This window comes from Schistosoma mansoni, chromosome 1, assembly GCF_000237925.1.
Source record: "Schistosoma mansoni strain Puerto Rico chromosome 1, complete genome".
Lineage (NCBI taxonomy): Eukaryota > Metazoa > Platyhelminthes > Trematoda > Strigeidida > Schistosomatidae > Schistosoma > Schistosoma mansoni.
In genome coordinates this window covers 23,682,751-23,696,769 of record NC_031495.1, presented here as the reverse complement: position 1 = coordinate 23,696,769, position 14,019 = coordinate 23,682,751, and the positions used below count along the sequence as shown (strand labels likewise).

Sequence of the window (14,019 nt, the reverse complement as noted above, 5' to 3'; positions counted from 1 at the left end):
GGAAATTAAAAGAGTGGACATTTGAAAATGGATGGATATCTCGTAATATTCAATTGTCACGTAAAGGAATTAAACAGTTATTAAGACGAGCTTTTAAAAAATGGCGTTTTGATGTAAATGCGAATATTTATCGTGAACTAGAGTCCAGAGGAGTAAGTCTTTCAATTTTGTTTTATTTTACGTGAATATACAATATCAACTATTGGGACTGTTGTATACCTTGTATTAATGTAAGCTTTTATATTTTAGTGTTTTCAAAATACTTGAATGTTTGTTAACTAATTGATATCGTGATTGAGTGATGCAGGTACATCCAGCCGACGAGTCCCAAATAGGACGAAACGCGCGTCCTGGATTCCACTGCTAGCCACTATCCATCTTTGCTAGATCTAAGTTAGATTAACATTGAAAACCTAGGAACGCTGGATATAATCGTTTGTGTTTAGCATGAATTACTGTATATTATATTAGTATGCACAAATGAATTATGCTTAGTACTCAAACTTTCAATATGAATTCTATAAAAATAAAATTTACTTTGTTACAGGTAAGATACTGCGGAAATGTGGTGCAACTAAATGATATATTGGATGTGATTGTGATACATTACGTCGTAATGACACATAGATTGATTCCAATATTAAATGGGTTAATAATCGGCCAACAATCATATGATGACAGGCATCAGCTAGATTAACCCATAATTTTGCTTGTAACCATATTGAAGTTGGGTCAGTTGGAAGAATGATCTAAAATAAAAGCATTATGCTTTGTTAATGGTCAGTCAGCGACAACGTAGGACCAGGCACATATATGCATCGGTCCAAGTTGCCATACCTCGTTAGCACAACAAGATGTTAATGGTATAAGTCATAACTTGAAAAAAAGTTGTTACTACTACTACTACGAAGGCGTATGTAAACATGTAATGTGATTTATACTCGAAGAGAAGAACATAAAGTAAAGATTAATATCTAAATTTTTGATCATATATTAAGTAAAACATTAACAGTAGTAAAATCCAAACAAGTGCTCTACAGGTTCCATCAACTGGAAAAATATTGTATTTTTGGAATAGGTTGTTGTATTTGCTTTGTCTATTAGCAGGATCAAACTAATGCAACTACATTCAACAGAAATGAGCTTCTATTGTGGTGTCGTCAAACATATTACGATAGTACTCAATAAACCTATCACTTCATACACTTTAGCATCACCTAAAGCCTAGTGAGTTTTGAAAATCTATTATTGTGGATTTTGTGGACACCTAGTGAATTTACTTAACCAAAGATATAGGCTTCTGGTGTATGAAGTGGTAAGTGATCGAATTCACTTGATTAATTAATAATAGCAAGAATGCGAGAGCAATCAAATTTATCGAAATGAGGATATTTTGCTGAACTCATAGATATTAAAGGTTGAAGTCAAACTTAAATAGGATACAGTCTTCAGTCTCACATTGCTCCGGTAAGTTCAGTCTCAAATACTTAGTTGCACAACACGTCATTTCATCCTTTCAGTCGTAAATTCCTTTTGTTCATTACTGCTTCACTTTTTGCTCTCTACTCATTTTATTCTGCAAATCTATCTACTGCTTAGCTTTTGGTATCAATTCTCATTTTCTAGGAATTCATCGCAAAGTGCTTTTTTGAATTTTTTCTTCTAGGATCTTCACAGGAATTATCATGTGAATATTTTTTTAAAACTTTTTGATGTTTTTCTTATCTTCATTATTATGACTAAAAGCATGTACATTGGTTATAAATAATTATTATATTGTTTTTAGGTTATAAACTGTTGAAGAAAATCTATGAAATAATTAGATTCATATGGTTCTTCTACACTCATTATTTTTGTTTCATTCGAGTGCAGTGGATTAAATTAACACAGAATATCACCTTTCAACTTACTTGACTAAACTACAGTACACTGTATTTGAAACGCAACATTACATAAAAATGTCAGTCCAAATTTATGTCGGATCTCTGAAGTACCATAATAGCAATATGGAATTTGAAAGTGAACAAAGATATTGTTCAAATCTGTAAACAATAGCTACAAACGTGTCATAATAGCTAAGTATGACACTACGGAATATTATTATGGGAGCGTGTTCCAAGGGTTTATGAAACACACTCGGGGTTTCGAAACATGGTTGCTCCCGCCCAGAAGTGTAGACTTGTACTTTATGGCAATAACACAGATACAAAGTTTGTACTTGAAAGTACAGGTAGTTTTTTTGTAATGGTTAACTATTCGGTTGGATACAGATATCTGGTATCGTGAATATCCATATATCGGTCAATGATTTTTTTTACATATATACAAAGTTGGATAACTGGACAAAGGGAGCCATTTAAAACATTAGTGTCAAGTAAGTCCGGAAACCAACTAAGATTATTTTAGTTATCATCACAGGACACTCGTGTAATCTCTGAAGAATCACTTCAGTCTGAGAAACACTTTAAATACTATTTCCTGAAATCGCTAACAATTCATTGAAATCATGAACAGATCAGTGTTAGACCACCATTGAAAACCTGAGAGTACTGGACAGTCGTCTTATCTTAGGATGACAATCCTCAGCAGTGCTCATCCACGATCCTGCACACAGGAATTAACCACAGGACCTTCGATCTCGCGTGAAAAATTAACCTTCACATTGATCGGTTTATGATTTCAATAGAATCCAACAGACTCCACAACCACATATTGAAAATCATAAACATTTTTCCCAGTGATACAGTAGTACACCGCACGAAGTAAGTGACTGGAATTACGCGAATGATCAAGAAATTAGATATCGTTATTGCTAAGTATGATATGGTTGTTGAGATAATTAATCTAAAAGACCAATAAATTATTCAACAATACATTTCTTTACCAAAATGGTATTCTGTCGGGATGAACCCCACTCACAAGATTGCTTGTAGGTAGTATGTAGCGGAAAGTGGCGTCGAAACTATCACAGTCGTCAGACCAGCTGTGAAGACAGTTCAGATTACAGAATACACTGCAAGATGCAAAAGGGTAATCGAAGCCTATGTATGGGTACTATATAAACACTTTTTAATTTCTTATAATAAACATTCTTTCAGCCCATTTCCCTATCGCACATCATTAGACTATCGTAACTGTACGATTAATGTAGCTTTTCCTGTGTGATAAGCAAAAAATTTGAATGGTTGCACCTCTCGTATATTCCGTGACAAATATTTAGAGGATAAGTAAAATAATAAAATACAATCACTCGAAATAATAGATGTATACTAACTTCAAGATTTAATAACTTGTAGAAGAGTGGGAATTATAAATTTGAAACAGAGTGCTTACCCCACTTGCGTCATTTGAATTACGATTCAATTGAATTGCAATTGGCTTTAATTGTCTCTTTTCAGTATAAAAAAAGATAGCTAACGGTGCACACAATTCTCGACCACGTTTACAACTAAGTCCTTGCATTATATGAAAATCAAGCAAGTACAACCGATTAGCTGATACCATTTGACGCAGTGTCCAACCTTCTAAATAAGGTTTCAGTGAATTTGCTACCATTTCAAAACTACAAATGATTTAAGTGCCAAATGAAGTAACACAAATATATAAATAAATCAGTTTGAAGAAAAAAGGGATAATTGTCCTAATCACTCTATTCCCTAATCATTTTTTTATTCTCACAAACAAGTTCATGTTTAAAACACTCGAGTAAGCTATAATCACTCGATAGATACTTAAATTATATATATATATATATATATATATATATATATATATATATATATATGTACCAATAGCTGGGAAAATTATTTATTTGACATGGTACTACTTATGAGTAGCAAAATCCAATTAAGCAATAATGAATACGGAATTCAAAAAAATCTCGTTGCGAAATTGTTTGTAAGATACTCATCGGAAATATCAACTGTTTAGATAATAGAATACATTCAGACTAAAACTATATACAGGCGTTTCCATCATTTTTATAATAAGTTAAAATGGACTAAATTCCACGTATTAGAACAAGTTAATGAAGCCTTCAGTGAAGATAATATTCCATGGATTGATGCTTTAATTTATTCAAAATAAATACAGGAGGTTACAGTTCAAAAGGACTGATCCACGGTGTTTTTAAACAACCGTCTTAATTCGGCTATCTCATTAGCTTGATCATGATAGGATATTGTTTCAAAAAATGTCAGTCGATATAATCATAATGAAAAAACAATAAAACAAAATTTAAATTAGTGATCGGTGTTGGGGATGAGGGGAAGAATAAAAACGCAAGGCCTTGGAAACTTATTTTCGGGGAGCTGTTTTGTTATTTTGTAAATATTTTTTAAGCAATTGGTTTGTGATGTTTTCATATTTTTCTAGTTGTAAAACTTCATTTGACTGATTGACCGTTGCGATCAGTCAGTCGTCACGTTACAGAACCTGGTACGTATGCACATCAGTCCAAGTTCCCGTACTCCATTAGCACAGCGAGATGAAATTATCAAGGCAAATCCCACAATGGTAGAGGCAGTGACAGTATGAGTGGTGATAGAAAGGATTAGACATCAAAGATGCGATTCAAAAAAAATTATGAATTCAGAAACTTAGAAATTAGAGAGAGACAGAATGGATACGCCTGCGCGATTGAAAACGATTTCAAGAAATGTAACTCGTAGTCTCTAACTACTGGTCACGATAATTACGTGGACTCCAACCAGGTAGTCCACACTTATTACCATGGCTCAATCCAAGTGTCAATGACTTCATGAACTAGTGCCATGTTTCGATTTGGTCGCCCCTAGCTTTCTTAAAGCCTACTTCTACACCATAAAACATCACCTGACGAGGTAGGCTGTGGTTGATATCTCTTTTCGTTTACAAATTGGTGAATTAACTATGATACCAGTACTCAACCTGTTACCAGACATCTCATGGGCGTGTATCAATGCAGATTCATTATTTGTGGCGCATTGTGGACTCGTATTTCATGTATGCAGTCACATGACGTTCTGAGCTTGAATGGTACAAAAATAAAAGGTTCTTGAGTAGTTTAGGAACGTATGTATTTGGGATTAGTAATCAAATTTCAGCATACACAATATCTGCGTTAGACGGCTGAGGGTTATGTGGGTAGGCGAAATTCACAACAAAGTGACAACGGGAGTAGGCGAAACTCACAACAACCTATTTCTTTTGAATACCATGTTTTTATTCGATTCCATAACTTATCGAACTAAACCATGTTTTTTAAACGTACTGAAAAATAAAAAACTAGCGGTAGTGCAAACAACAAACAACTACAGAAACTGAAGGATGTTAGTAAACGAAGGAGGGTAATAGTAGATCTCTTTGACAAGGATCAAAATAATGAAGATGAATCTCTATCACTGATAATCTATTTCCAAAAGTTAAGCTTCATAATTATGACATGGTATTTCACGAATATTTGTTAATGAACATAGATATATCAGGAGTACTACCATCCATTGTTTCTAAGAAGCAACTGTATTCATCTGGTTATTTCAACATTTACAACGTTCGGATTTGTCTTGAACACTTATTTTCATTGCTCCCACTTGACTACACAATTATTAAAACAAATTAATCACAAATACTACTGGTCGATATCAGTAGTTTTATAGAAATCGCACCAATCAACAACGTCAAAGAGTAGAATAGAAATAAATTAGGTTGAGACAGTAGTTTTTCTAACACGGATGTAACGTCTTTCAAGAATACACAACATAAAACGCAACCTGGAAATCAAGTGATCAATCACAAGTTCTTTCACTTAAACTCTTTGTATGATATAGACGGGCTAGCCGACTCATTTTGTACACCATTAATCTGAGGAATTTAACCAAAACTATTGATACTCAACTAAATGGCAGTAAACTGATGATTCATAATAAAGAGTTGAGAAAAAAACTTGCTCGCCTTTTCGGTAATGTACGACAGATTTGAATAGTAAATGGATTACATCCCCGAATACGTTGTGCACCAAAGCAAATATCATTCATCATCCAAAATTGTAAACTCTGTGAAAAATCAGAATTTTATAATTCAGAAAACAATAAAAAGGAACTGAATAATTACGTACCTAATAAAATAGATAAAATAATTACACGACTCACGAACTACAAAATCTGACTCAGCGAATAACTGAGACAAAAGGTTAATAACTCTCCGAGAGATTAATAACCTAACCTGCACTATATCTAACAAACAAGTAGGCATCTTTACACCTAAACAAAGTTGAATAATCTCAACCTAAATTCAAACGTCTTTTACACTACTTAACACACACACTAATAAGCCATTTATCCGTAAACAACGTAATGTCTGACACAAATGTGCATCACCCCAGGTTACCATACTACGTCAGAGAGTTTGAAAAGAAAACTAAAACAGATAAAAAAAGAATCGAAGTCATCCGAGTATCAACGATAGTGAAAAAAATACTAGGGATAGATGATAAGGTTCGAAAAGAAACGAAATAATGTAAAGAAACGTAAGGAAAAGCAATGAAACTCAAGCTCCAAAGAAAGGTAAAGAATGGATGTGTCTGAGTCACCTCAATAAATTTAGACTATTCTTAACTAAGGTCCCCTACATTCAGGTACTCTGCACTTAACGATATAGTTCACACTAACAGTTAGTGGCTTTGTCTTAATTTGGCGACTCTTAGCTTTCTTTTAAGCTGATCAAATTATCATTTATGTGTACACAGAGATTGCGATGGATTGATATCTGTTGAAACAAGTTTTTCTCCGCCATATAGTTTGTATTACAAATGGTTACAAAATCAAACAACTATTCTTTTACCCTATTTACAGCTTCACTTTTATTAGACCCTTTAATCTCTGAATAAAAACTCATGGAAGATTTGAATCATTAGTGTTGAGTAAAATCCATGAATTTATTATATTTTGGTCAAATTTTAAAATTCAAGCGATATTTGGCCAAAGAAAATTTACTCACCACAGGTTCAGTAATATTATATTTCTTATAAAAGTTTCCCAATGTATCGAGAGAATCCCAAGACTCTTCACTTGTGTACTCTTCAGCCAGACCAGTACGCTCAATAACTTCCAGAACTAAAGGCTCAATATCCCACTAGATATTTATTTTAAATACCATGATTATCACTTACTCGAGAGTCTGATGAGAACAACTCCGAAGGTGGGATTTCTTGTAACTAATTAGTAACGGATAAGACTAAATTATAAACGAACTCACTTCGACTGGTAAACCCTTTGAACGTTGAAATAAAGTAAAAAAGTGCATACGTCTACTAACTTCCTCTTCCCTTAACTCAGGAAACGGTTCCAATTGAGGAATCCAGGCCTCACAGTCATGAACAACATATTGATGATCTTGGCTAATCCACTGATGTACAGGAAAGAAAAAATATTTCCATTCAGCAGTCATCCCAAATCTTCTATCTCTAATAATCACTCTGTCTAAAAACCAAGCAGGTGGTGGATAAGACTGAGTAGTACACCAAAATTCGATATGGTGCAGTCGTTTAAACACCTACATTACAAAGTGATCAATATTGTGTAAATCAAGATTTACTTTAAGTCGACTCCAGGCCTGTAAATCAATGGTGAATTTCGCTTGTGTATAGTCGACATCATTTTGAAATATATTGTCCAAAGTAATTGTTGGTGACTGATTACCACAGTGATCAAACATGACCATGTTAACTCCGGGACCCAATTCATCGCCACTGTAGTCTCCTGTTACCACACACACTTCAAACGCTATTTTGGTGGATGTTCCTCCCATGTTTATGCGCAATCTTCATAAAATTACAAGATATTTTTGACTGATCTGTAATCAAAACACATAAATAATATGATTTCGCTTTAATAACCTGATCACACCGACCGAAACGTTATCAGTAATATCACCTATAGGAACATTGATAAACCGAGTTGATGTCTAATTTAATACACGTTACAATAATATGGAACCCTAAATTTGTTCCAAGTACTTTAGTAGTTGCAAGAAGCAAGCGAGCAATGACTTTACAAGTGAATTTTAACAAAGTATCCCTGAAGCAAGGTAAATAACTACCGATGAAACGAAGGATATTTTAATCCAATCCTAAAGTTTACAATAGGATGATAGAATGTTTAGTCAAATGTTTCGGAATAAAAGTAGCTAAGCAGTGATGAAATATCAATGACTGAGATAAGCCGCGAATTCTTCCTCGAAAAAACCATAAGTGCCTTACGAAGTCATGTCAAATAAATCTGATGGGGCGCATAACCACCCATATCATTGTCGTACGCGTCACTATTTGGAAACTAGATATTAATAGAGTTAATCCTGAATAAGGAAACATGATACTTAATGAGCATACGCATCTACCTGGTAAAACTTAACTAAAAACTTTACATTTTAGGATAAAAACCTCGATGATCCTTCATTTATAGTTTGGTACCAGACACTAAAACAACTAAAAGCACAGTCAACGAGAGGCTGGAGTTTTAGGATAATGATTGAAAAATTTGTGCAAAGTTTAGTCATTAGAAAGACGAAACTAACAAAGGAACAAACCAAGCCTGTTACAGATTAGGTTTGGTTGATAAAGCCTATTAAGCAAGAGTACACATGACAATCTGAAACAAAGAACTACTTTACAATGTTAACCCTGAAGATTCATGAATATGAGAAATATGATTTCTAGCGAACCCATGAGAGTCTCGTTATTCTATACAATACCATATGTAACATGCCATAAATAAAAATCTTCTAAATTTATCCTTTTAAACTTGTTATCGCAACCGACACGGAATACCTTTTTCATTGGTGGTCATTAGGGTAACATTAACATCAAAATAAAGGTTAATAGGGTAGCTACATACAGTGAAGTGGTACTGACAAGCCGAGCTTATTAGAAGCTGGTGTTAAATATACGGACACTAAAATTTGCCAAGACTATATAAGTCACACTAACTAAATAAATCATAGGAATATTGGGCTTAAATAGCGTCGCTGCTACACAACTATATGCAGCTAGCAGGAGAATGCAGCTTCTCAAGTACGACAATGTCATGTTTACTTTTAAGGAAACTTTACAGTACGTTGACTGAATAAAACTATACCTAAACCTTAGGGACCTGCTATTAGCTATAAAATAACCTCTTGTTAACGATATTGCCTAAAATAGAACATTAGGCTTAATCAATATTCCGTACACAGAAGTGAGAGAACATGAGTTTGACAGACCAACAACGTAAATATTGACTTCATACGTACTCTTACAAATTTTTATTTATATCAGATTTAACAGTCCCAACTTCACATTTCTCCCACTACTCACGAAACGTTTTGAGACCTATTCGGCCTCATATATGTGCGATTTAATTTCGAGCTGAAAGTCTTCTATGGTAACATTTTATCCCCGAGATCTACTGAGACTGGCTGTGAGCAATATCCTTCTCAGCGACTTGTTAATGACAATTTTAAACCATTTTTATGCAATACGTAATAAATTGCTTGAAAGAAGCCGGATTAATTATTATCCATTTATACGCAACACAAAGACTATTCAATCATGTGTAAGTTGAACGCATACTAATTCAAAGGTTCATAAATACTGCATGTTGTGTGACGTGATTAATAAAAAAGGGAAAACCCGTAATAAATGTACGATTCAGCGAGAAGTCTGCAATTTAGGATGGTAAGAAATAACCAGTAAACAATTAAAGTGGTTTCAAGTGTAAAATTTTTATCCCAAATTCCATCAAGTAAAGTTTATATGCAGAGTATTCTAAAGACAAAGTCAAACCACATTCATCGCACAGAATTACAGACAAATCCTGCGATCACTGATTTACTACGAACAGCTTAAAATAACACTACTTCTACACTGACCGTAAAAAATACATCCGAAATAAGATGAGACTAATATGGTTCTTAATCTATAGAAGGAATATACTATTCCTACTGGATAAAAAACATAGAACCATGGATTTGTAAGTTCAACTTGTTAAACCGCAAGAAAATTCAAGAAAATCAAAGTTGACTATTAGAAGCTGATTTCAGAAATTATAGTTCAAAAATGAAGAACCAAGATACACCATTTTATCTACGCTAACGGGTAAACTCACAAAATATGGACCTGTCTGTAACAAACATACCACCTACTGGTGATAGTCTTCTGACCATATTTTTCGCAGTCTTTTATCGAAATTGTGCATCATATATACGCTAGCATACCAAACCTAACAAATACTAGTCCAATCTGAAGCAATACTGAGTGACTCAGACAGTACTAGAGGACAAAAAGCCACCATTTAGGGCAAGACTATAATAATTGAACAAATAAATCAGATTTGCAACGATGACTCTCGAATTTTGACGAAAAAGAAATTCATTTAAATAGCCGTATAGCATCTCGGCATATTTGTTGATGTTATTTCGCGATGATAACACTAACCACGGTCCTTAACCCTAACTTTGAAACTGCACCTAAATTCTAATTTCTCGAACTAATTCATAATTCTTTTGAGCTATAGTAAGGTGTTTTTCCTAGATCCCTCTGACCTGACTCAAATGTCATCCATAAATTGATGCCTCACTACATGATCGATATGAGATTATAATTTCATAGTATACTATGATTAACAGTTTCAGTACTATATTTTAACACTCTGCGTCATTATGTCGAGCTTCCACATATAACAGAAAGTCTATAAACTTGTTAAATCATTGTTGTTTTCTTCTTGATGTAAAGTAGCAGTACATAATTTTTTGGGTGTTTCCCGTGAGATTTGTTTCTGACGTCAACTGGATTCACTGACATACACATTGTCGTCTTTACTTTACACTTGTTAATCTGATTAAAATAAACTAAAAGTCTGATTGAAAAGCTGGGATTATGCGCACAAACGAAGGATCGACACTAATAGCCCCCCATACTCCGGGAATATTCAAGTAGCCCCACGACCTCAATACTAAACAAAGTGAACGATCAAAACAAAGACGACCTTTAAAGTATGAGTGTCAAATGCATAGTAATTACTATGCATGAATTAACCCAGTTTTTAACGAAGAGCATGCCAGAGAGGTTATCATATCTGTATTGATTTTGACCACTGAGATAATACCTTCCGATATTTAATGTCCATGAAGCGAGCTGATATGGACAGATTGATTTGTTTGTAATTGCTTCCTTGTTTTAAAATATGCTTTTAAGCTTTTGATATCGTTCACTGTACGTATTTTAACAAGTTGGCTGATCTGTAACCCGTGAGCAAGACTTTTGTTCATAGTGAAGTTGCCACCTAGTAGAATCAAAAGTCAGAAGCGAAGAGGTTTGAAGATATATTTGATTAGTTGTCAATATACCGAGAAGTGACTGATCTAATCTGGCTAGCGTTTGCAGAGGATGTTGGGAACAGTGTTCCCACTCATGATCTGGTACGGATGCATGACCAAGCGCTGTCAGCTAGATGAGTCCATTAAAACTACTGTAGTCAGCATCAAACATCGAAGACTTATCAGTCTAAACAAACTCAGTATGCATAAAACTTTGCTCGTCACTTAACCAAAAACACAATTCCCTCTCTTATACGTAAATGTTTAACCATTAGAGCACACCATCTTTCTCCAGTTATTTGTCAGCTGTTAAAGCAATAATACTAACTGGTAAACCTACACAACTTCCAAGAATTTACTGTGTTCAGTAGGTTAATTTGACCCTAATAAGGTACTATTCTGCACATCTTGACCGCCATACTTTGCCTCAACGTTCCTAAACGGCTCACTAACGGAAATTAAAGTACAATGAGTTAAGGGTTACTGAGTACACGAAAATGGCAAACTAAATAAGTAAAGTATAAATTAAGAATTAAGAGCTTTGCTGCGTAACTTGGTGTACCTAATTAATGATATTTTTACTCTAGATAAATACAGACCATAAACAGATACACAAGTCGCCACATGTATATTAGATTGTATTTTTGTAGTTCATAATTGGTCAAAATACAGACAATTATTGTGGTCCTATTTTAAGACTATGCCACAAATCTGTGACGAAGATAAGACTCACCAACAGTTTTCTTTAGACGAATGTTAGGAAATCATCGAGTTGTCTAAGATTCATATCATCTAATCCTATGTCAGAATTGTACTGACTCCAAAATTAACTTCGATGAATGGAACATGAAATTTAAACCTATCGTTAAATTCCATATATAATACTTAGGTTAACCTTTTTGTTCGACCGTGATGATAAAAGACAAACACAATGTTAGTTCAAACATTTGTTTACTGAAACAGATGGTATGAAGTGCAACATGAAGAAAGGTTTATAAGCTTACTCACTTTTAAAAAGCGTGATTCATTATTTATATTTAGGCATAAAAGCAAGCATAAAACATATCACAAATAGAGTGAGTAATTAAAAAACACGTGTAAATATGCTCATAATTAAACAATCAATTATACATATGAAAACCTGGCAAACTCAAATGTATGCCTAAATATTAGCTAAATAAGATAGGATTGGTTTATCTGTTCGAAAGCTTAAACACTTCACATAGGTTTGGATTGGTATCACGTTCTATGTCATTAATATTGTGTCGGTGATGCATGAAAATCTGAGAGTCTGGCTCAGTTGATACACTGATCGCTTTTCTTCGAGACTAAGAGGAAGGACGTTGAGTCATTTCGAAAGTACTAATTCAATTACTCCATCTAACGTCCTAAACGTTTCCGAGAGTACGTAGAATTTATTTGAGTCCTGGAATCATTCCTTTGACCATTCTTGAGTCTTGTTCACACTTGAAAATAAATGCCCTCTCCAGATTGGTGAGATTGCGATAGGTAGTCTGTTAAGACCACATTATTATCTGAACTTGACTGTAAATTGGCATGTCTCATATATTTTATAATCATTGAGAACAAATTATTTTTATTATCATCTGCAGATGTATTTATGGCACATGCTGAAAATCAAGCATATACCTCCATATACAAAATAAAGGAATAACATTATGGCATTCTGTGGTAGAGAGGAGGTTACAATGGAATCGTTGAAGAAACTTATGAGTCGTCAAGGTCACACGGGCTTTGTATATGAATAAGAAAGAACAACCAGGCTCCTGTTATATATATATATATGGGAGATGACTTAATAAAATGAACTATTCCCAAAAAATCAATTTGAACAAGTCACTATATTAGTTATCATACAGACGAATTGAGGTAAGTTAATGAAACGTTCTATAAAATCAATAAGTCGAAAGTGCAACAACTTAGGTTGGTTAGTTAAGAGTTGACTTCAAACAACCAAGTATATGTCAAAACAATAGAGCTCAAATATTCACTCACTTCCTCATTCTGTGTAAACATTATCTTTCCTATTATCTTATTTTGAATGTTGAAAAGCTTTGTGTGTTTGAATAGGCAACCCTCAGCTCCAGTGTGACTGCCTCGCGATCTAAATAAAGACCTATTCACTACTAGTCTGATTTCTGCTAGCAATAGGACGAGGGTTACCTACAGGCACGAAACTGACGAGCTCAATCGTAGCGAAACCTACTACACTCGCAGAACTAAAAAGGCCTGTCTACATCACCCTACAATTCAGAGGTCAGTCAGACGGACTTGCATCGAAACGAAGGCTCATACAAATTGTTAATATAACGAACCATGCAGCAAGGATCATCACGGTTGAAGAAACTTGTTGTGGGTCCTAGTAAAAAAAGATTATTCAAGACATAACGGTGAGTATGGTTACTAATGACATACCAAAAAATATTAACACTATAGGCCAAAGTGTCTGGTCCTGAGTAAAGCGAAACGTTAACTAGCAACACTCAGCGAAATGATATATTAAATTACAAAATAACAGTAACTTTTATGAAACAAATGTTCCTTTTATGCTTCTTCTGAAATAACAACCACAAATGAGACTACTTAATCAGCCAAGGTTTCTCTGAACGTGGTGACGTCAATAGCGCTGTGAGAAAGAACAAGTCGGAGATAATCGGGACCAATACTCCA

General features: G+C 34.2%; 2 protein-coding genes across 2 annotated transcripts in view; both read right to left on the bottom strand.

The window, feature by feature from the left end:
- Smp_034020 (putative lipoxygenase) overlaps positions 1-3,555 on the bottom strand; it is a gene marked incomplete at both ends in the record, with an annotated part of 13,100 nt that extends 9,545 nt beyond the window's left edge. The window contains 2 exons of the mRNA XM_018793735.1: positions 538-749; positions 3,334-3,555. Of these exons, the coding sequence (XP_018648217.1) occupies positions 538-749; positions 3,334-3,555 (434 nt within the window). The remainder of the gene's footprint in view (positions 1-537; positions 750-3,333) is intronic.
- Positions 3,556-5,897: 2,342 nt separating this feature from the next.
- Positions 5,898-10,951, bottom strand: Smp_034010 (the record flags this gene model as incomplete). The annotated part of the gene is made up of 6 exons (XM_018793734.1): positions 10,930-10,951; positions 7,573-7,830; positions 7,234-7,530; positions 7,148-7,192; positions 6,976-7,110; positions 5,898-6,032 (listed from the first exon to the last, which is right to left on the bottom strand). The coding sequence occupies exons 2-6, from the start codon at positions 7,783-7,785 to the stop codon at positions 5,898-5,900; spliced, it is 825 nt and encodes a 274-aa protein (XP_018648216.1). The 5' UTR covers positions 7,786-7,830; positions 10,930-10,951.
- Between the last annotated feature and the right edge of the window lie 3,068 nt (positions 10,952-14,019).